Source organism: Hipposideros armiger, unplaced genomic scaffold (assembly GCF_001890085.2).
Source record: "Hipposideros armiger isolate ML-2016 unplaced genomic scaffold, ASM189008v1 scaffold_11, whole genome shotgun sequence".
In the NCBI taxonomy this organism is placed as follows: domain Eukaryota; kingdom Metazoa; phylum Chordata; class Mammalia; order Chiroptera; family Hipposideridae; genus Hipposideros; species Hipposideros armiger.
The window spans coordinates 2097557-2119961 of record NW_017731361.1 but is presented as its reverse complement, the minus strand read 5'-3'; the positions used below and the strand labels follow the sequence as shown (position 1 = coordinate 2119961).

At 44.9% G+C, this 22405-nt stretch overlaps 2 protein-coding genes across 5 annotated transcripts in view; one reads left to right on the top strand and one right to left on the bottom strand.

Moving 5' to 3' along the window:
- SLC23A1 (solute carrier family 23 member 1) overlaps positions 1-11677 on the top strand; it is a 12137-nt gene extending 460 nt beyond the window's left edge. Inside the window, exons 3-16 of one of the 4 annotated variants that reach the window (XM_019662158.1) lie at positions 618-752; positions 1187-1344; positions 2089-2177; positions 2348-2415; positions 2591-2772; positions 2904-3024; positions 3292-3448; positions 3764-3911; positions 4460-4565; positions 4791-4920; positions 5019-5162; positions 5662-5757; positions 8614-8880; positions 10647-11677. In XM_019662158.1, the coding sequence (XP_019517703.1) occupies positions 618-752; positions 1187-1344; positions 2089-2177; positions 2348-2415; positions 2591-2772; positions 2904-3024; positions 3292-3448; positions 3764-3911; positions 4460-4565; positions 4791-4920; positions 5019-5162; positions 5662-5757; positions 8614-8861 (1782 nt within the window). In that variant the 3' untranslated portion in view covers positions 8862-8880; positions 10647-11677. The remainder of the gene's footprint in view (positions 1-617; positions 753-1186; positions 1345-2088; positions 2178-2347; positions 2416-2590; positions 2773-2903; positions 3025-3291; positions 3449-3763; positions 3912-4459; positions 4566-4790; positions 4921-5018; positions 5163-5661; positions 5758-8613; positions 8881-10646) is intronic. The other 3 variants (XM_019662153.1, XM_019662174.1, XM_019662169.1) reach the window with 3 other exon arrangements.
- Positions 10736-22405, bottom strand: part of PAIP2 (poly(A) binding protein interacting protein 2) — a 20377-nt gene continuing 8707 nt past the window's right edge. Inside the window, exons 2-4 of the mRNA XM_019662272.1 lie at positions 17417-17580; positions 14993-15172; positions 10736-11738 (exon numbers count right to left, since the gene is read on the bottom strand). Coding sequence (XP_019517817.1) covers positions 11682-11738; positions 14993-15172; positions 17417-17554 — 375 coding nt within the window. The 5' untranslated portion in view covers positions 17555-17580 and the 3' untranslated portion in view covers positions 10736-11681. The remainder of the gene's footprint in view (positions 11739-14992; positions 15173-17416; positions 17581-22405) is intronic.

Sequence of the window (22405 nt, the reverse complement as noted above, 5' to 3'; positions counted from 1 at the left end):
CAGGGTGGGGTGGGGGCTGGAGGGACGGCATAAGCCTTCTCCCTGGGAGGGCAGAGACAAAGGTTCTGATGAACTTGATCAAGAGTGACTGCCTCAGGCTGAACATGGCAATTGGGGGATGGGATAGGGGTGGCAGTGGGGGTGAAGAAGATTTCAGCTTGGGGACTGGCTGACTCCAGCTTGGGGGCCAGTAGGGGTCCAAACTACCCCCCTTCCCCACAGTGACACCCCAAGGACTTCCAAAGGGCAGAGGTGGGACCCGAGTGGGCCCAAGAGGGAGTGTCCAGTCTCCAGCCCTCTTGGCCTTTCTCCTGGTATTCCCCTAGGCCTTCTGACTTAGGGGCCCATTCCTTTGGCTAGAATGCCCAGGTCCCAAGGACTCCAGGGGCCAGCACAGTGGACTCACCCCTTCACAAAGTAATGTGAAGTGGGAGCCATAAATAGCCAGGGCAAGGGACAGCTGCGTAAATGAACTGTGAGGGAGGCAAGGACCCCTGGATCAGACCCCATTCTGAGGAGCTGTCAGGCCACTCAGGCACCTGATTGATTCTGGGGCAGAATCGACTTTGCCAGTGTCTACCACTGCACCCTGAGTTACTGTTCTCTGCTGTCCCCAGCATGAGGCCCTGGACTTAGCAAGGACCTCCACAAGGGACCCCCCGGTGGCCCTACCCACAGAGCCAAAGTCAGACATGTTGTACAAGATCGAGGACGTGCCACCCTGGTACCTGTGCATCCTGCTGGGCTTCCAGGTGGGCTTCTCCCCACAGACTCCCCACCACTACTATGCAGGTTCCCTAGGATCCCAGCCCCCTCCCTGGCCACCAAGGTTATCTTGGGTAACAGGAAGAGAAACCTAAGGTCAACAACAGTGACTGTCAGCAAGCAGGGGTGGGGAAGAGGCGCTTTGGGACCTAAGAGAGGATTAACCCCCCTGGAAGCAAGTATCACCTGCTCAGCAGATTGTCAGTGACAGGGAAAAGGGCCCACTCCAAAGTTGATGCAGGAATAACTTGGCGGCAGATGAGTAATTCCCAGAGAGGTGAGCAGTAGCCCTCTGGAATCCTCTATGGGAGTGGCAGTCCTGGGTGGATACATTGCTAAGGGTGGCATGGCTACAGGCCCACTGAGGCAGGCATGAGGACAGTTAGGGGCCCTGCCTCATGCACTTCCCCCCACCTCCTAGCATTACCTGACATGCTTCAGTGGCACCATCGCGGTGCCCTTCCTCCTGGCTGAGGCGCTGTGTGTGGGCCGTGACCAACACATGGTTAGCCAGCTCATCGGCACCATCTTCACCTGCGTGGGCATCACCACCCTCATCCAGACCACACTGGGCATCCGGTGAGCTGCCCTGCCCCCACCCTCACACAGACACAGACATAGACACATTCACACACACAGCAGTCCACACAGAAGAACAGGTGGTCTCTCTCAGAGGATTAATGGGACAAGAAGAGCTGCTATCTGCCCCCACCTGTTGCTTCTTCTCCCAAGCAAGCCTTAGAGCCAGGCATCTGGGATCCTACCCTGGGCCCCTGGGCGCTCCTCAAAGACGAGTAGTCTGTGGATTTAAGGGAATGTGTCCCTCATTAAGCCTTACTTGGAGTCATCAGGACCAACTGCTTCCCTCCTTCCAGGGCCTGTGTGGGCCTCCTCAATAGTCCATCCTCCTGGGGACCCCCTGCCCCCGTGTACACAGCCCTAGGCTGGGGTGGCCAAAGCATGGTTATTTATGTGGTGAGAGGAGGGAGGAAGGTTGTGAGTGGAGCTTGGATGCAAGAATGGAGCTGTCCACTTCTGTGTATGTGGCCCCTCACAGTGCAAGAGCTGGTGTTGAGAAGAAAAGGGGGCAGGTTGTGGAGCTAGGGGCTCTATTTGTTTTCTTCCTCGGTCCCTGAAAATGTCAGACCCCTGCCTGTGGCCTCAATGACTTCCCCCTGCTCTGCCTCTGCCTTGTCCCTCTGTGTGTCTGTACCTGTGTGAGGTTCTCTCTGTCCCTCTCTATACCTCTCTCCCTGTCTCCCCTCTCTGTGTCCCTGCTCCCCATCTCACCCTACTTCTGCTGCTCTGTGCTTCTCTTTCCAGGCTGCCGCTGTTCCAAGCTAGTGCCTTTGCATTTCTGGTCCCAGCCAAAGCCATCCTGGCCCTGGACAGATGGAAATGCCCCCCAGAAGGTGGGCACACTTCTGGGATCTGTGATGGAGGGGGGGGCAGCGCCCAGGAGCCTGGAGGTCTGGGTGACTGTTCCAAGTCCAGACACCGGGGCGCATTCATGGCAGCATCGTGTCTCCTTCTGTCTCTGTTCCCTGTTCATGTGTGTGTGTGTCCCTATCGCTGTCCCCAGAGGAGATCTACGGAAACTGGAGTCTGCCCCTGAACACCTCTCATATCTGGCACCCACGGATACGAGAGGTGGGTTTGCATGTGGGATAGAAGAGACCTGTACCTAAGGAGGGAGCTAGATGAGCGTGAGGGCCACTGCTGAGTTGGGGCATACAAGCGGGTGGTTCAGGAGCGTCGTTTTTTTGGTTTTTTTGGTTTTTTTATGTACAGATCATAGCTTCTACATTGATCTTGGCTCTTCCAGGTCCAGGGTGCAATCATAGTGTCCAGCATGGTGGAAGTGGTGATCGGGCTGATGGGGCTGCCTGGGGCCCTGCTCAGCTACATTGGGCCTCTCACGGTCACCCCCACTGTCTCCCTTATTGGTCTCTCTGTCTTCCAAGCTGCTGGTGACAGAGCTGGCTCCCACTGGGGTATTTCAGCTTGGTGAGTGGGCACCAGGGCTGATCTTTTCCCAGCCCCAGCCCCCTCACTCCCTACATGTACTTCCCCTTAGTCCTGGCTCCTGCCCCCAGCCCAGCCTACCAGCCATCTGTTCCTTGTGCCTCTGCCCCCAGCTCCATTCTCCTGATCGTCCTGTTCTCCCAGTACCTGCGCAACCTCACCTTCCTGCTGCCTGTCTACCGCTGGGGCAAGGGCCTCACTCTCTTCCGCATCCAGATATTCAAGATGTTTCCTGTGAGTTGCTGACAAGCAGCTGGGGCTGGGACTTGGGCAGGGGCTGAACTTGTGTCTGGGATCAAGGGAGGGTGGGGAAGGCTGAACAGCAGGGGCTATAGAGACGGAGTAGAAATGAGGTCCCAGCCAGGGGCTGGAACAGGTGTTGGAGCTGGGATCTAGGGTTGGGGCAAAGGCTGGAGCTGGGGCTGGAGCTAAGGTAGGGGCTGGTTAGCTTGGGACAAGACCTCCAGCGCTCTTGGTGCCCCTAACCCCTCCCCACTTCAGATTGTGCTGGCCATCATGACCGTGTGGCTTCTCTGCTATGTCCTGACCCTGACGGATGTGCTGCCCACAGACCCTACAGCCTATGGCTTCCAGGCACGAACGGATGCCCGAGGGGACATCATGGCTATTGCACCCTGGATCCGAATCCCCTACCCATGTGAGCGATCCCACCTGGGCCCCTCTGCCTCTAACTGAGATCATCTATGAGGTCCCTGCTGATCTTAATCCAGCTGATGATAAAACTAGCATTAGCTGCCCATGTATAGTGTGCCGGGCTGAGTGCTGTAAACTCAGACAAAGCCTCACTCGAGCTTCTTGACTCTGAGTCATCCCAAATAAGCTCCCACACTGTACCGCTCCCGCCCTAGCTTGAGATCCCCTTATCCACACCCCTTCCCGCAAACTGCCTAGTCCACTCTGCATCTCACCTGGGGGCACTGCATCCATCCTGTCTCCTCCCACCCCCACCCAGGTCAGTGGGGCCTGCCCACAGTGACTGCGGCTGCTGTCCTGGGAATGTTTAGTGCCACACTGGCAGGCATCATTGAGTCAATCGGAGATTACTATGCTTGTGCCCGCCTGGCTGGTGCGCCATCCCCTCCAGTACATGCTATCAACAGGTATGCCCATCTGCTCTCCCCAGTATCTGATCCTCTCTAGGGCCACTCAGGAAGCAAATGTAGGGACAAGGTTGAGTCCCAAAGTGTGGACTAAGACAAGTCACCAATACTCTACAGACTGCATTCTCCTTACTTATGAAATGGGGATATTCTCATCACTCAGTCTGAGTGTTGGGACTAGCTGAGGAGATAATGAAGTCTGAGGGAAACTGCAGTCATTTGACAACCTTCCATGTGCCTAGTTCTCAATGTGCATTCTCTTATGCAATCCACTAACCACTCTGTGAGACAGGTACCCTTATGCCCATTTTACAGATGGGGAAATTGAAGCCCAGAATTGCCTAAGGGAGTAAGTAACACTGGGACCAGCGCTCAGACCTGGGCTCCTGGTTCCCAGACCTACCTCTGGACTGGAGTGGGGAGTACTACAGACAGATAGTTGTAGCTTTCATAGTCCCCAAGAAGGCGAGCAGCCCGACCAGGGTGATGAGAGGACACAAGCCAGGGCAGAGATTGAACCAGCCCCCCCACACTCCCTTTCTTGACAGGGGCATCTTCACCGAAGGCATCTGCTGCATTATCGCAGGGCTGTTGGGCACGGGCAACGGGTCCACCTCCTCCAGCCCCAATATTGGCGTCCTGGGAATAACCAAGGTGCCGCGCCACGCCAAAGCCCCACCCCCATTCCTGTGCCGCACGCCCCGCCCCAAGCCAGTCCCCAGTTTGGCCCAGTTTCATCCGGTCTTTGTGAGGCCCCGCCCTGCATCAAGCCCTGGCCCATTTGTGTCTCGCTCTTATCCCAAGCCCCACTCGCCCCCGGAACTCACCCTTCTCAGCCGCTCCCCCTGGATCTAGCCACGCCCCCTGGCTCCCTGGCAGGTCGGCAGCCGGCGCGTAGTGCAGTATGGTGCTGGCATCATGCTGGTTCTGGGCACCATTGGCAAATTCACGGCCCTCTTCGCTTCGCTCCCTGATCCCATCTTGGGGGGCATGTTCTGCACCCTGTTCGGTGAGTGCCGCACGCGAGCCCCGGGTCTCAGCGCTGTCGCAGAGTAGTGGAGCCCACCTGGCCCGCGCAGCGCCTCCAGCGGTCTCGTGCGCCCCCAGGCATGATTACCGCTGTGGGGCTGTCCAACCTGCAGTTTGTGGATATGAACTCCTCTCGCAACCTCTTCGTGCTCGGATTTTCCATGTTCTTCGGGCTCACGCTGCCAAATTATCTGGAGTCCAACCCCGGCGCCATCAACACAGGTGCCTGCACCTGTCTGAATGTCACCAGGGGTGGGGGAGGTGTGGTGGGCCCGACTCTGAGCACAGCCCCCTCCCTCAAAGGCTCCACACAGCGAGAGCCACAATTCCTGCCCAACTCTGGATGTTAATCAGCAGCTGAGAGGCTAATTAATTAGCAGGTGTCCTTTTACCTTTACTGACACTTTCTGTGGACAGGTATTGAGCTTTACATGTGCTCATTTAATTTTCACAACAGCTCCACGACACAGATACCCTTATCATCTCCATGTCATAGATGAGGAAAGTGAGGCTTAAATGATTTGTCCTAAGACAACAAGTAGCAACTGGCAAAACTGGATTTGAATCCAAGGGTAGGAGAGGCAGAGGTGCAGACAGGCATTCCAGCTCCCTACCTGCTCAAGGAGGTCAGCAAGCTGCACAAGTTGGGAGAATGTCCCCGAGCTCTGCTCTCCAGATGGGGCCATGACCATACCCATTGGGCCCTTGACCTATTCCACAGGCATTCCTGAAGTGGACCAGATTCTGACTGTGCTGCTGACCACGGAGATGTTTGTGGGTGGGTGCCTCGCTTTCATATTGGACAACACAGTGCCAGGTATGGATCAGACCTGCGAGGGAAACCCATAACTAGACTGGGCTCATCTTCACTCCAACGCATGGCCCCTGGACCGGAGCTGTGGCCAGATCTGATGTGATGCAGGCCCTGAAGGCAGGGAGAAGCAGGGACAGATGGGCTGGTGGCATGCCCACTGGCTGGAGGGAAAGTCCACTAGCCAGAGGCACAGACATGCCTCACAGGTCTTGAAGAGGGTGGGGCTAGAAGTCATTCTGGGGCCCTGTGAGGTGTTTCCTCTCCATTTCTTAACCACCGCGCCACTCGGCCAGCCCTCCTCTCCATTTCTTGATAGCCACTGGGGTGAGGGGTGTCTTTGCTTTCTTAGGGTAGGACAGATACAAAGGTAGGATCAGTTTGTTGGCAAAACCCACTCGAAATATGCCAGCAACCTGTCACGCTGGTTACTGGACGAGCCCCTAAGTTTTCTCTTTGCTATTAGGGCTTTTTGCAGGAATTGGGAGGATATTTTGTGGGGGTCCCTGAGAACGTTCCCTCCTGGACCACGTTTATGTGCACAGTAAATATATAAAAACCAATGTTACCAGGTGCTATAACTAGTATCGAGCATAAGTTAACATTTACCAAACATCTATGGGTCAGACATAGACCTGAATGTCTCATTTCATCCTCAGAAACTATCCAGTGAGGCAAGGACTATCAATACAATTTTATCTGAGGAAACGAGTCAGAGAGGTTAAGTGACTAACCGAAGGTCCCAGTTGCAGATTTAAAACATTGCAAATCTGGGATTTTAAACAAGTCCATCTGACGCAGTCTATGGCCTGTGTCCCAGCATTGCACACTGCCTCTCCTGGAGGTTTTCAGGGGGTAACTGGAAGATTAGGGAAAGCTCCTTGGAGACAGGGGCTAAAGACTCCATCAGTCCTGGGAGATGAGGGATGGGAGTAGCAGGATAATGGCCCTCCATTCCCCACCACTAGCCAGCCTGAACCTAGCTGTAAGACCCCACTAGCTTCCCTCTGAAGATACAAGTGTCTTACTCAGAGCACAGGAGTAAATAGAGGCTGGCTATGCACAGCTGGTGGGTTGGAGTGTGAGCAGGGAAGGGCCAGGTATCCCTGGCACTTTTAGGGATTTTAGACAGCATCAGATGATGAGGGAGCTCTTGGTAGCAGCTACCCGTTGGATGGATGGATGCATGGGTGGTAAATGATCACGGTACCCACCTCTTCCCCATTTAGAGGAAGCTGGGCTGGGGGCTTGAACAGCCCATCCTGTGGACCTGAGACAGGAAATTGGCACTCAATGCCAATGGAATCTGGGGAGATGGGCAGCTATAAACTGAGGGGCTTCTCTGTGATTTGAGATGGATTACTCTAACAAGACGGTGTTAATAGTCTCAGACTTGCTGAGTTCCTCACATCCCCATCCTTCAATCCAACTGCCCATCAGGAACCATCCCGCCAAGGATCACTATGCTATGCCACATGATCTTCAACAGTCCTTCAGTGTGTATAGATGAGGAATCTGAAGCTCAGAGTGGTTAAATCATTTGCTGAAGGTCGCACAACCTGGATTCAAACCCAGGTCTGACTGGCTCAGAACTCAGTCCTTAACTATGGAATTGCACAGCTGTCTTGTGTAATGGGCACACTTTGCTGACATACCACTTTGCATTTACTTTTTCTCTTTACCCATCCACAGTCAATTTAGTTCACCAAATGCTAGAGCAACTTACCAACTTGGCCCTGGGTTAGACACTGAAGGGGATGAACAACAAAATATGTTGTTTGTTTTGAGGAGCTCCTAGCATAAGACAGGAAATAAAACTGGTCAATAAGGTCAGTAATCCTGGGCTGGAGTCACCTGGAGGACTTCCTGGATGAGACTGGATGGGGCCCAGGAGAATGGAAGGGAGTAGGAGCAGCAGAGGGCACTGCAGGTGGGATGTGAAGGGTAGGCAGGGGACTGTGAGCCAGGTGGTGTCCTCTGGCAGTGGTGAGCAGGGCGATCAGACACTATAGTCCTATGCCGCACATACAGCTCTCCCCCTTTTACTCTGTCCACAGCCAGGCCCAGTAGTCTTCCCCAAGGACCCTAGCCCTCCCTCAGTGCCCTTTCCTGAGATTTTGGGACACATTTCGTTTGCACTCCTTATGGGGTTCTCAGCCTGGGCTGCCAGCACATGGAAATCTCATTTTCACCACTAGATTTACACTGTGCCAATCTTGTCAACCCCAGCCCTCTTGTGAAAACTTCAGATAACATACACCCCTCCTCTACTTCTAAGGGCGAATTCCCATAGCTGTAAAAAAATCCCTTGTGTATCCCTACCACCATCAAAGACTTTCCTTAGCTTGAATGTTTGTAGTATAAAAACAATTTATTTTCAAAATATGGCATCCTATTAGTACTGATTAGTGTTTCAAAATATACCAACCTGCCCCCACAGCAAAGTTTGGGCACTATTTGGTGCCTATCAGTTCAGCACAGATTAGCCCCACACTCAAGATGTTAGATGACAATTGCTTAACCTTTCTGCCTTTCTTCATCATAAAATTTTGTATAATAGTGCCTTTACACCTCTTAAAGATGTATTTTGAAGAAATGAGATAAAACTAAAGCACTTAGTACAGAGCTTGGCACACTGCAGATACGCAATAAACACTAATTATAATCAGTATCCTTTAGTGTTCCCTAGAGCTCCGGTCAAGTTAGGAGCTGAGAAATCATGGATTCAACAACTTTTTAGAACCAGAAGATTTTTGAGAATCAAGACACTCAATTCCAGAAGTCTGCCTCAGGAATAGGTTATGGGAAGGTGAAGTAGCAGAGGGTGGCTGGACCTGGTAAGTGACCCCACTGTCCTTTCAGGGAGTCCAGAGGAACGAGGTCTGATCCAGTGGAAAGCTGGGGCCCACGCCAACAGTGAGATGTCTACTGGCCTCAAGAGCTATGACTTCCCTATTGGGATGAATGTGGTAAAAAGGATTGCCTTTCTGAAATACATTCCTATCTGCCCAGTCTTCAAAGGATTTTCTTCAAGGTCAAAAGAACAGCTTACAGTTCCAGAAGATACTCCAGAAAGTAGAGAAACTGGGCCTGTGAGCACCAAAGTTTGAAAAATTACTTCTAGGAAAGGTAGGATATGTTAGTCTATGGCTCTTGTGGGAGGGCTGAAAAAAATTACAACATTCTTATGCTTTAACTGAAGAAAAAGCAAACTACTCAGTTTCTGTTTTTGTGACCTATTTGAGTGTCTTCAAAAGAAAGGTAGACTGGATAAAAAGTCAATATATGGATTCTGAGTGAAATTCCTTAGCTATTTTATAGTGAGAGTGGAACTTCCCAACTGGTGTGGGCCACTAAGAGATTATAAGTATGCTGAAATATTGATCCCTTCAGCCTTCTGGGTATTTGGGCAGAAGATGGGTCAACTGGAGCCCATGAGCCATAAACTCCAGCCACAGGCAGCCAGCTTCACCTCTGCACTCCAGTATGCTAAACAAATAACATCTTATGACATGGAAAAGGTTGAGAAATACTGACATAGCACAAGAACAGGAAAAATCCTCTCATGTACCTTGTTTCAATAACGGTCATAACATAAAAACAGAATGTCTTCAGTTACCCTAAAACTATGCCATATAGGCCCTGATGGGGTGATCATTTGTCCCAAAGACTTCAAAATGGAGTTAGTGATGCTCTGAAACTTTCCATTTCTACTTGTAATGCAGATGCCTGGCTCTCTAACCAAACATCAAAGTAGTTTTAATATGCATGTTACCTCAGACAGACAAGAAAAGTTCCAAGAAAATGAGAGCTTAGCCTAATGACTCCCTAACAGTAATAATAACAATCACTTAAATAGAACTTTCTATGTGCCAGGGACTGTCGTAAGTGTTTAATGTATATTACCAATTACACAATCCTGAAATAGATACTGTTATTACATTTTAAAGAGGTGGAAACTAAGTCACAGAAAGGTTAAATGACTTCCCCAGGATCACTGGATTCCCATCCAGAAAGTCTGGCTAATCTTTGCTCTTACTCATTAGGTTACAATGCCTCTCTAAATGTATCATCTCCAATTATACTGCACTATCGTAATTTGGCAGTATGTAGAAATGAACTTATTTGCCCCCATCTGAGCTCAGAAAGGATCTGTTAGCCTCATGTATTTGGCAGCCTGCTGTGCCACTTGTGATACTGAGTTGTCAAGAGAACAAAGGGGACTGGCTGTATCATGGCTCCAAACAGAACAAGAACCAAGCAGGATCATCTCTGCTTCAGTTTCTTTAAAAACCTGTTTATTAAGTTTGTTGCAGTAGCTATTAAAAACCACTGGGGCACAGGTGTTCTCACCCAAGGACACCCCCACCCCCAACCCACTCCAGGGAGAATGTGAGCAAGAACTCACATGATTACATGGCCTTCTTAATCTTGAGCCCAATAAACTCAGTAAAAACACAGAGGGCATTATCAATAACTGAGTAGGACCATGAGGCAGAATTGTGTGTGGAACCAGGAAATTGCTAGTTGGCCGACAGCCCATCCCAAATAAAGATTAGTCATAAACATATTATAAATGAGCTTGTGAGGGAGAAAAGGGGAAGGTCCAGATGAATCAAAATAGCAATCCAGTCCAATCAGACCTGCAATGGCCTGTGAGGGGCAGAAGCTAATGAAGGTTATAGTAGTAAGATTACCACTATATTGGTCAGCCGAAGTTTCTTAACAATGGATATCTACAATGCCTTGACATTGTATCCTGAGGCAATCAACATGGGTTATGGAAGGGGCTATGGGGTTTATTTTATTGCTATATTTTGGATGGATACTTGCATAACAACATACTTGACAAAATGGGATCTAATAAAGTCTGCTCTCTCATCAAATCTTGCCAGCAGGGTTGTCCTGAGGTACTGAGCCCACACTGAAGTGAGTATCACCACTGGAGAGTCTGCATTCAGCACCAATAAACACAACCATCAGCTCAGTTCTACTATTATTTATTTTTTTAAATATTTTTGAAAAAATATAATTTTTTTACAATATTTTCAACTTAAACACTATTCACACTGAACACGTATGGCAGCTTAACCTACCCAAATATGAAGTTTAAGAAGCCAAAACTGTTCTAGCTTTGTTAAAAGAAAAGTTGTGCTGCAGACTATTGTAGTGATGGTTAACAAAGCAAGGAAAAGCACCACTCAAATCACATGTTACAATTTCTTTGTTCAATTGGATTATGGGTTGGTCAAATGGACTTCACACAGATATAGCTAAGATGCACTGACTCCTTAGAAGATGCAATTCTCAAATCACATACTTCCTCAGATGTAACATTAGGAGAATTCAGTATTTCTTACATGATACCATACCATAGAAGCCAGGACTAAGTTCTAATCTGATCTACTTTGTAACCTCAGTAACCAGACATACTTATATTATTTGAAATTAACTAATACGCCTTCCTTAGAAGATTCTTTTTGATGGGGACAAATGCAAATTTGTCTGAACTGAGAAATTTGCTTAACAACCTGAATTTAATTTAAATTTACTCATTTAAAAAAAGTTTAGACATTAACAAGTGTTAGTTAACTCTAAGGAATCAGTTCAGCCTCAAAAAAGAAAATTCACTAAGATTTAGAGGTCATTTAATTTGGTGCTTTGTCACAACTTGACTGGTGCTTCTTTCCTTGCTGTTTTCACATCAAGCCATGGGGCCAATTCTATTTTCAGTAAATGTTTGACAGCTTTTTACATAATAACAGTCTCAGCACTTTTATTAAGCATGCAAGACTAACAAAACTTTGGCAATGCATAAGTGTAACACAGTGACGAGAGAGAGCTTTTACAATTAAGTCTTCTAATACTGCCTTCACAGTGTGGAAATTGTGCTACATCCACCAAAAGAGGGCCCCGTCTACTCAAATATTTTAGTACTTCACCCCAGGAACAAACTCCTTTGCATTTGGATTCAGATTGCTCTTGACCTGGAAAATAAGTACATAAAAAAAAAAAAAGAAAAGAAAAAAAATCAAGTTCATTAATAGATGGCTTCAGATACTCAGAAGCATTCAACCCAGATCCACATGCAAAAACATCTTCCAAAATATACAAAAGGAAGAACTCAGATTGTTAAACTTAACTCCCCCACACCAAAGGGAAAAAAAAAAACTATGGCAGGGAAAGCAGGAACCAGATGTAACCTATATGTATTGTATCAAATGTTATCAACTTCCTAAAGAGAAAGTAGAAATTGAAATTAAATTTGCTTATGTGTAACTAGAAACCCCACTAACTTCACATGAACTAAAAAAGGTGTCACAGAACAAAGAATTCTGTTCATTTAACTGATACTTGACTTTCTTTAAAGTCTCATAGTTTGCAAAAATATTAAACGAGGAATTGTTAATGGGTTAATTTTACTTTATGATCCTCACTGAAAATATGGAGTTGTCTTCCTACAACTGCTGAATTCTAATTCCCACAGGAAGCATGGTATATAACAGAAAAGAAAACTACATGGGGAGTCAGAAGACCTAAGCTGAAACCCCACCTTTGCCCCTAACTTCCTAATTGAGCCTGGCAAAGTCACTTTCTCTGAGACTCCATTTTTGCATCAGTTAGGGGAAGAATGGGCTAAAGTCTCTAAGAGTCTTACTTATACCACAATTATTCTGTATCTCTAAATCTTTTTTTTTTTAAAGATTTTATTGGGGAATTGGGGAAGGAGAACAGACAAGTTGCTGTCCTTTTTGTTCTTCCGTCTAGTTGTGGAGGACGTTGCTTCATTGGCCCATGTTGCTTATTATCATTGCGCTCTTCCCGGGTGAGGCAGATTGGTTGCTGGCCTCTGGACAGCCGCTCACGCTAGCTGCCAGCCACTCACGGTAGCTTATGGCAGCCCACTGCAGCAGGGGCTGCAGCCTACACCGTCGCTGGCAACTCTTGGCAGCCCAGCTCCAGGTCGAGCTGTTGTTCACCATCTTAGCTGTAGAGGGCAGTGTCACTGGCCCTAATGTGGGATCCGAACCCGGGCCCTGCTGCTCAGAGCTGCCGTCCCAAGTCCCCTCTTAAACAACGCACCACTCGGCCGGCCCTGTATCTCTAAATCTTTACTTTCCTAAGCAGACGTGTCAGCATATAGAGACTAGCTGGAGATTTTCCTCTACCACATCTTGGAATGCAAGTTGAAAAAGACGAGGGCTGGCTGAATGGCTCAGTTGGTTAAGAGTTGGGTTAAGAGCACGAGCTCTGAAAAACAGTGCTGCCGGTTCTAGTCCCACATGGGCCAGTGATGCTGCGCCTAAGCTGAGCTGTCGCTGAGCTGCCAACAGGTGGCAGGACAGCTCAGCTGGTGTAACAACAAGATTGCCTATTTGATGGTGGGCTATGACCATCCGCAACTAAGACTGAACTCGGCACCTGAGCTGAGCTGCTGCCCGGATGGCCCAGTGGAAAGGGCGTGCGCTTTTAACAACAAGGCAGCAGGTTCAACTTATGCATGGGACTATGGCTACGCCCACCTGCAACTAAGATTGAACACAGCACCTTGAGCTTAGAGGCCACGAGCTGCCGACGGGAAGCCAGATGGTGACTGGCGCCCTCCACAATGAAGATTTAAGAACAACAACTTGGCTGATCCCCCTCCCCCAATTCCCCAATAAAATTTTTTTGAAAAAAGAAAAAGACGAAAAGAAACCAGGATGGAATCCAGGGCCGGAAATGTAGGCATGCTGGCAGGTTTTTAGACTGATTCTGAGTCCCCTATGTCACTTACTTTAAGACCAAAGCACATTAAACAACATGCTGGAGCAGTAATTTAATCTTAGTTTCATAATTTATACACAACCATTTCCTTGTACAGGACATCTCCCTTCTCTCAAGGGGGGGGAATATATATATATATATATATATATATATATATATATGAACTTTAAAAGTGTTACATTTAAATAAAAAAAGCAGTGTTCCTGAATGTGCAATCTTTGGCAACTACAAAATAATGAGAAGGAATTAAAGTAATCTCAAATAGACTGAGTTGAACAAACCAGTTTCTAGACAATGGGTTTATACTGGTTCCAGATTTAAGTTATACATTATATCTAGCAAAGGGCTTGACTCATTAGAGCAACCAGGATTATTTATGGAGTGACTGATGTAGCCATAGGCAAGCATATTCCAATAGACTGTTCAGATCACATATCTGCTCAGTTGGGTTACTGTCATTCACTGCAACACACTACACCACAATGTAAATTTTAGTGTTCTCTATACAGCCCTTTAGAAGAATAGTTTCCAAATGCCTGATAGGGCAGGCTGGCAACATCCTCTGGGAGTACTTTTAAAAATAAACTTGTCTAGACAATTGAATCTGTAGGTCTGGGATGTAGCTAAGGAACTTTTTTTGTTTCTAATGCTACATAGGTAATAATGATGCACAGCCAGTTTAGGAAATCACTGAACAGTGAACAGAAGACAACTGCAAAAAGTACTTCAGAGCTTAAGGGATAAATTCCAGAGACCTTGTAGAAGCAACTAGAGGCTGTCAATATGGACAGGTTAACTTTCTGCCTTTAAATTATTTTATCTTTAATTTAGTGAAGGGGCTCATTAGGTTCTAGTCTAGTACTGATGCTAAGTTATCACAATTCCTAAGAAAACTTTTTACTATAAATATACCATCAGCAATGAGACACTGAGATACCTAAAAATGAAAACGGGTTTGTGTTCTTTTCTGCCAAGAGCGTGTAAAAGTCCTTATTAAATCAAAGTTCCAAAAGAAGTTAGGGTTAACAATGAAAATCCTGAATTCAGGGGGGGAAAAAAAAATCTCCAAAATTTTACCTTTCACATAAAATTTTGCAAATTTCACCAAATGTTTAAGACAAAATTAAAGAACAAAACCTCTCCATCAAGCTACTTTAGTATAGCAAGTCACATAGACATACTGTGTACTTCTTTTGGGTTAATGCTTTAAGGCATTTACGTATCCTAGGGCAACACAGTTACCAAAACTAAAAGCAGCGGAAAGAAGTCTGTTAGTAGTCTCAGACTAACTCCAGAGTGTTGCCAAAAGTCACTCCATGTCATAAGTGAGACTGGGAGGCCTCTGCTTCCATAGTAAAAAGCAGTACATTTTTTGAAGGGAAGAGATGTAGAACTCTTCTTAAACAGATGGTTGCTGGCTTTTACACTTATGGGAAAGATGAGCTAGGTTTTAAGATGAAAAATAACTTTTTACCACAAGATCTTCCAGAGAAGAGCCATCACTGATGACAAGGTCATTAAACTGGTCTTGGATTTGGTCCATAGTTTGTGGGAGATCTCGTGCTGGAATAAACCATTCATGTTCTTCTTCCTCTTCCAGCATTTCCTGGAAACAGCGTTCAATAAATTCTTCTTCCCATAACTCCTCTTCTATCTGGATTTATAATAAATAAAGGATAATTTATAGCATACTTGGTAAGACATCACTAGGAACAGCTTAAATTATCTTGAACCATTTAAAAACATAATGTTGTACTTCCTCTTCTGCTTGTGTCCTAAGGAAAGATAACGTTTACTATAAGACCTGAGAAGATCTATTTAGGGTTTTGCTAAGTCTTTACTTGCCTTAGCAGAATATACTTTTTTCCATTGAGGGTATAGGGGAAGAGGTAACAAATAAAGGAGTGCTGTCACTGAGGAATGCATGTCAGAATTACTTGTGATACTTTAAAACTATAAAACCCTAAGCCTAGGGGGCCGGCTGAATGGCTCAGTTGGTTAAGAGTTGGCTTAGGAGCGCGAGTTCTGAACAATAGAACTGCTGGTTCAATTCCCACATGGGCCAGTGACTCTGCGCCCGAGCTGAGCTGTCGCTGAGCTGTCAACAGGTGGCAGGATAGCTCAGCTGGTGTAACAACAAGATTGCCTGTTCCATGGTGGGCTATGCCCATCCGCAACTAAGACTGAACTTGGCAACTTGAACTGAGCTGCCGCCCGGATGGTTCAGTGGATGGAGTGTGCGTTCTTAACAAGGCTGGTGGTTCGACTCCCGCATGGGATGGTGGCTACGCCCACCTGCAACTAAGATTGAACACAGCCCCTTGAGCTTAGAGGCCACGAGCTGCCAATGGGAAGCCAGATGGCGACTGGCCCCCTCCACAACAAAGATTAAAGAACAACAACTTGTCTGGTCCTCTTCTCCAATTCCCCAACAATGTTCCCCTCCCCCAATTCCCCAATAAAATCTTAAAAAACAAAACAAAAACAAAAAACAAAAAACAAAAACCCTAAGCCTACCAAAAACGACTGAAAAATATCTTTAGAGGGTAGGGTCAGGATATGGGTAATTAAAATAAATAATAAATAAATAAATAACCCAAATGATTCTCACTGAAATAAGACTACATTGTTTTACTCTTGAATATTCATCACTGGATATGGTAAAATCAAGCTGGCTACTTAATTACCAAAGCCATAATCAGGGAAGAACTGACAGACGATGGGAACAGATGCCAGAAATATGAGAATAAAAGACAACATTTATCAATGTAGGAGAGTTCTCTAGAGAGAATATGGTGTCAGATTTTCAGACTGATTAGATTGAGAACCTCATGTGAAAAACAGAACAATTCTGCACCCTAGTGCTTATGCCCATCTGCTCCTGAAACCTCTTCTGATTTCCACTGCAACAGAGCACTATGACTGGTGTAAGGCTGTGGTTTCCAAACCTGATTGCTCACTTGAACCACCTAGGAGCTTTTAAAAAACAAATTTCCCAGGTTCTACCTAGTCCTCCTGAAGCTGAATCTCTGGGGTGGAACCCTGAAAATAGTTCCCTAACCTGATAGTAATAAACATCCAGGTAAAATAGGAGTGGTGGCACATACATCCATATAGTTCATATACGGAAGTTGCAAAAAAATGTATACATTTTAAGAAAGGAAAAAACTATTAAAATTGTAATCCTCAATATATACTGATAACAAAAGATGAATACAAGTCACATTGACTTCTGCAATTACAAGAGGTGCTCAAACTAGTTACCATCAGTGTAATTTTATTTTATTTTTAATTTTTTTTAAATTGGGGAATTGGGGGAGGAGAACAGCATTGGGGAATCGGGGAAGGGGAACAGACAAGCTGTCCTTCTGTTCCTCAGTCTAGCTGTGGAGGACGTCGCTTCACTGGCCCATGTTGGTACCATCATTTTGCTCCTCCTGGCTGAGGCAGATGGGTCGCTGGCCACTGGATGGCCGCTCATGGAGGCTCTTTGGCAGCTCATGCCAGCTGCTGGCTGCACAGTAGCTTACGGGAACCCACTGCAGCGCCACTGCAGCCTACGCTGTTGCAGGTGACCCATAGCAGCCCAGCTCCAGGTCTAGCCATTGTTCACCATCTTAGCTGCAGAGGACGCAGTGTCACTGGCCGTCACGTGGGATCTGAACTGGGGCCCTGCTGCTCAGAGCTGGCGTCCCAAGCCAACTCTCCACCAACACGCCACTCGGCCGGCCCACTATCAGTGTAATTTTAATAGTTTTTTCCTTTCTTAAAATGTGTATACATTTTTTTGGCTTCCTCTGTATAAGGGACTAGATAAAAAACACATTTCAGGGACTAGTACATTATTTGAGGGTTCTCATGGGGTACCAAACAGAACATGTCTGTACACAAAACTAACTTGTCTGTTGAATTCCTCTTCATTTTCCATCCACATGTACTCTGCAAATGGATTGTCATCTTCATGAGAATGACCGTTAATAATCACATCTTCATTGATGATGCTTGGGCTAGTACTGCTGCGACTTGGATCTTTCATGGCTGGCGTTAGTTGTCGTTTTTAACCTTAAAAAACAATACAGTCAATCAGTCATTCTCTCTTAGTGAGCAACTATTACTACTATGCACATGATACATTGAGCAATTAGAATTCTCCATTTTCTTCCCCCCAAATGATTTTAATGTTTAAGAAACAGCTGAGAACAGCCTAGATTCATCTAATGTTTTCAGATAACTGTGAAGGTAATTAACTGCTTAAATGGATGGTCTGGAAGACTTTATGTAAGTCTTTTGTAAAGTCAAGAGACTTTACAAAAAGCAAATTGTTTTAAGAAAATATGAAAAAGCCCAGAAAAAGTGAAAACAAATTTTTAATAACCGCTTAGTTCCAGTCTCTCAACTTTGTAGCCCATTCTACATACTGTTGACCCTTGAACAACATGGGTTCAAACTTATACACAGATTCTTTTCAATTGACTGCAGTTCAACTGGCCAGCGCAGTTCACACCTCCACTGTTTAAGGGTCAACTCTGTGGCTGAGAATCCGTGTATGCAGAGGGCTGACTGTAGTTATAGGTGGATTTTCAACTGTGTGGAAGGAAGGTGGGCACCTCTCACATCTGTGTTGTTCAAAGGTCACTATGTTTGCTAATCTCTGGGTCCATGTTAAACTCCTCCATGTCTGGATTTCCCCATTGTACAATGCTTTTTTTTTAGTATATTCATCATGTTGTACAGCCACCTCTGTATCTTTTTATGTGAGTATATAATACAGTAGGTCTGGTTTCTTACACTCTACTCAATATAGGCATACCTCGTTTTATTATGCTTCAGATATTGCGTTTTTTACAAACTGAAGGCAAGACCCTCCACCAGCAAAAAGATTATACAACCGGCTCTATTTTGAGATTCGTTTTTACTAGGGTCTGGAAGTGAACCTTCAATATCTCCGAGGTATGCCTGTACATGATAACATGATCTAACCTAACTGACAGATTGCAGGCTAAAAGTTCAAAGCATGAAACTTCAGATTCTACAATAGTCTACCAATTCATTATGCCTGAAACTGCTAAAAATGGGTTTACAAGTTACTTGTACATAAATTCAAACAGCAGTGTGACTTGTGCCAAACGAAGGAAACAGCATACCTAAATGAGGATAGAGTGGAAAACCAAACCTCTTCAGGCTTTCTTACTCTGAAGTTATCAAAATTGAGTAAAACATAAAAACTAAAGTCTCCTATTACTGTAGAAATAGTATTTCTCTTGGGTTGAGGTTCAGGGAGAGATTTGTTCTATGTGAGTTGCCTATCCCTTTAAAATTCATCTTATGGACGTATCCTTAAGGGGAAATAGTAGATGAAAAGTTCAGAGCTGTTTATATAATATGAATTTAGTCACTAAACTGGGGGTAGAGGTCCTATTGTGACATATATGTATTTTCTCAAATACTGAATACTTATGACAATAGCATCTGGTGGTGACATTTTCAGTTGTTAAGAAGTCCTCAAACTAAAAACTACTGAGCACTTCTGCCCTAGTTATTGTTGTATATATATGAAAGAAGCAGAGACAGATGAAATTTATGTGCTAGGGTATGGGTAGAAAGAAAACATGATTTGGGTTAAGAATTTGAGGCACTATGAAAACAGATAAGACAGAAAACAGACAATGGATATCTTTGATGTTTTTATTTATCATTATCTTGGATGAAATAAACCCTTTATTTTGATAACAAGTTTTGACTAAAAAGCAATCAGTTCCTCTAAAGAAAACTACTCATTCTTATGTCAGGCAACCAAACATTTATATGCTCATCTTTGAAAGAATTACATTTTAGATTAGCCTCAAATACTACGAAAAGCAGGGAACAATCCTGCTTTGCAATCAGATGTAACTGTTTACTCAGTATATGAAACAATCATTAAACTATGTTCAAAGACACCCCAATTTATAACAGTTTTTCACTATTATTTTTACAACATGCATCCTATTCCAATTTGTACCCATTAAATCCTACCTTTCAGAAGACCACAATATTATCAAGTGACTTATACTCAGTTAAAAACAGAAAAAATTATGGCTCAGCTAAAAACAAACAAATAAACAAAAACCCCAGCAAAAATCATGTTTAGTAGAGTATAGGATATTCAAGTGCAACTGAATAGTTAAGTAGCAACTCTTCATGTGCGACATATCCACCTAGAAACAATTCTAATTTTTTTTATTAGTTTCAGGTGTACAAAAACAACATAATAGACATTTACACCCTTCACAAAGTGATAACTACCCAAGTCTACTACCCCTCTGACATCATACGTAGCTATTACAATACCATTGACTATATTACTTCTAACTTGTTTTTAAATATACTTTCAGGTGACTAAAAGATCTATATGTAAATGCACTAAAAAAAAAAGTGTTTCCCACCCATTTTATGAGCACAAGCTTGTGTAAAACAAGGAAAAATCTGCTTCAGCAAATTCTATAGTCTGGGAATCACAAGGGACTCCCTCTTTGTTTGATGCTAACCAGTAACAAAATATAATATAAATAGTGCCTAGTAAAAAGGGCCCAATCCCTGCATTTGACAAGGTCCTTAAAGCCAGCTTTTTGCCCGTTATCATGTCATCAAACAACCTGTGGATTTGGTACATAGTTTCTAGTGAAAGAGTCTATGAAGGCCAGTAAATGAAATTACTTTGTCAAGCAATATTTGGGAAACAAATCATAACTGAAGCAAAAAAGAATGAACTGAGGCCTGGGCACTAATCTTGCATAGCTAAGAGAAGGAACACCTGCTGACTAGATTTCTGGCTACAGCCCGTCAAGTGAAAGTTAGAGGCGGGGTAAGGATCATTCACTTTCAGAATGTTGACAAACTAAAAATTATTGAACACAGGTGTTCTAATATAAAGTAATGCATTGGATTAAAATTTTTTTTCTATGGCCTGTTCTTGAAGCTTCTTGGACCACACTCTTTATAGTGCGTCCTTTGTGTGTTTGCCATTTTTAAAATTGAATACCAAACCAGTTCAAATACCAAAGTTTATGATTTAAAGCGTTTGATGGGCATATGTTGAAAACAGAGGCAAATGTAATAGCCAATACTGCCTAGGGCAAGAAGTAACACTTGAGGCAAACAACAGACAAAACAAAAAGCCTGGAAGGAAAGGCTGGTGAAGGAGGAGATGCTTTAGGAGTAAGAGTTTTGAAAAGCTCCTGTGTATTATGGGAAACCTACACCATGCCTATGCCCACTGCTGGGAGTGAGCTCAGAAAAGACCTGAGAAGACCCTATACTCTCACCTCTGGCTGACCTTGAGGTTCTGCGCATAAAGTGAAGGCTAAGAAAGAGTTTAAACTGCCTGAGTGTTAAAGATGTGCCTCAATATACACAAGAGCCCATCTGCAAAGACTGGAAGAGTTTTGTGTTTTGTTTACAGGTATTTAAGGAAATCTCTTTTAAATAACTAGCTGACCACTGAGCTAATGGAACAGACTTCAAGGGCCACACACAAAAAAATTTACAAAGTTTTACAAAATTAGTTTAGAAAAGTCACAAACTACAGCAAGCAGAACAACAACCTGGGGGAGAGGGGAGAATCTGATTTCCAGGGATGCCACATTATAATATTCAAATTGTCCAGTTTTCAATAAAAATTATGAGACATGCAAAGAATTAAGAAAGTATGACCTATACACAGGAAAAAAAAAATTAGAAACTGTCTCTAAGGAAGCCCAGACATTGGACTTTAAATCAAGTATTTTAAATATGTTCCAAGAGCTAAAGGAAACCATATACAAAGAACTAAAGGAAGCCATAAGGATGATGTTTCATTAAATAGAGAATGTCAACAGAGAGAAATTACAAAAAAGAAACCAAATAAATTCTGGAATTGAAAACTACAAAAACTAAAATGAGAAGTTACTAGAGGGTTTACAGTAGCCTTTCAATAAGTTTTATTATTTTTTATTTATTTATTTTTAAAAAGATTTTTATTGGGGAATTTGGGGGATGGGAACAGCACTGGGGAATTGGGGGGAGGGGAACAGACAAGTTGTTGTCCTTTTGTTCTTCAGTCTAGTTGTGGAGGACGCTGCTTCACTGGCCCAACTTGGCACCATCATTGCGCTCTTCCTGGGCGAGGCAGATCAGTCGCTGGCTTCTGGACAGCTGCTCACTGCGGCTGCTGGCCGCTCACTCTGGCTGTTGGCTACACACAGTAGCCCATGGCAACCCACTACAGCAGGGGCTGCTGCCCACACCATCCTGGCGACTCACGGCAGCCCAGCTCCAGGTTGAGCTGTTGTTCAGCATCTTAGCTGGAGAGGGCAGTTTCACTGGCCCTCATATGTGGGATCCGAACTGGGGCCTTCTGGCATCCCAAGCGAATTCTTAACCATCGCGCCACTCGGCCGGCCCAATAAGTTTTAATATCTAGTAGCACAATTCCCTTCTCTGCCTTTCTTTGGGGCAAAAAGCTTGAATAATTTTTCTTCATATGAACTTTAGAATCATTTTGTCCATAATATTCTGAGTAGAATTTTATTAAATTTTGCAACCTGATCAGGATTGATATTTTTACATTAAGCCTTTTGGCCAGGAAAATAGTATATCTATTTACTTGGAATTGTTTTAATTCCTAAAACCAAATATATCAGGATTTCTTTTTACCAATATTGGTGGGCTTTTAATTTGGACCAGTATTTCTATTGAAAACTAAAAGTGCTGGAGGGGCATATTTTATCAGAAATCCTTAAAAGGACTCAAGTATTGAGAAGAAAGTAAAGTGGGGGCCAGCAGAGTGGTGCACTGGTTAAGAGCTGGCTTGGGACGCCAGCTCTGAGCAGCAGGGCCCAGGTTCGGATCCCACATGAGGGCCAGTGAC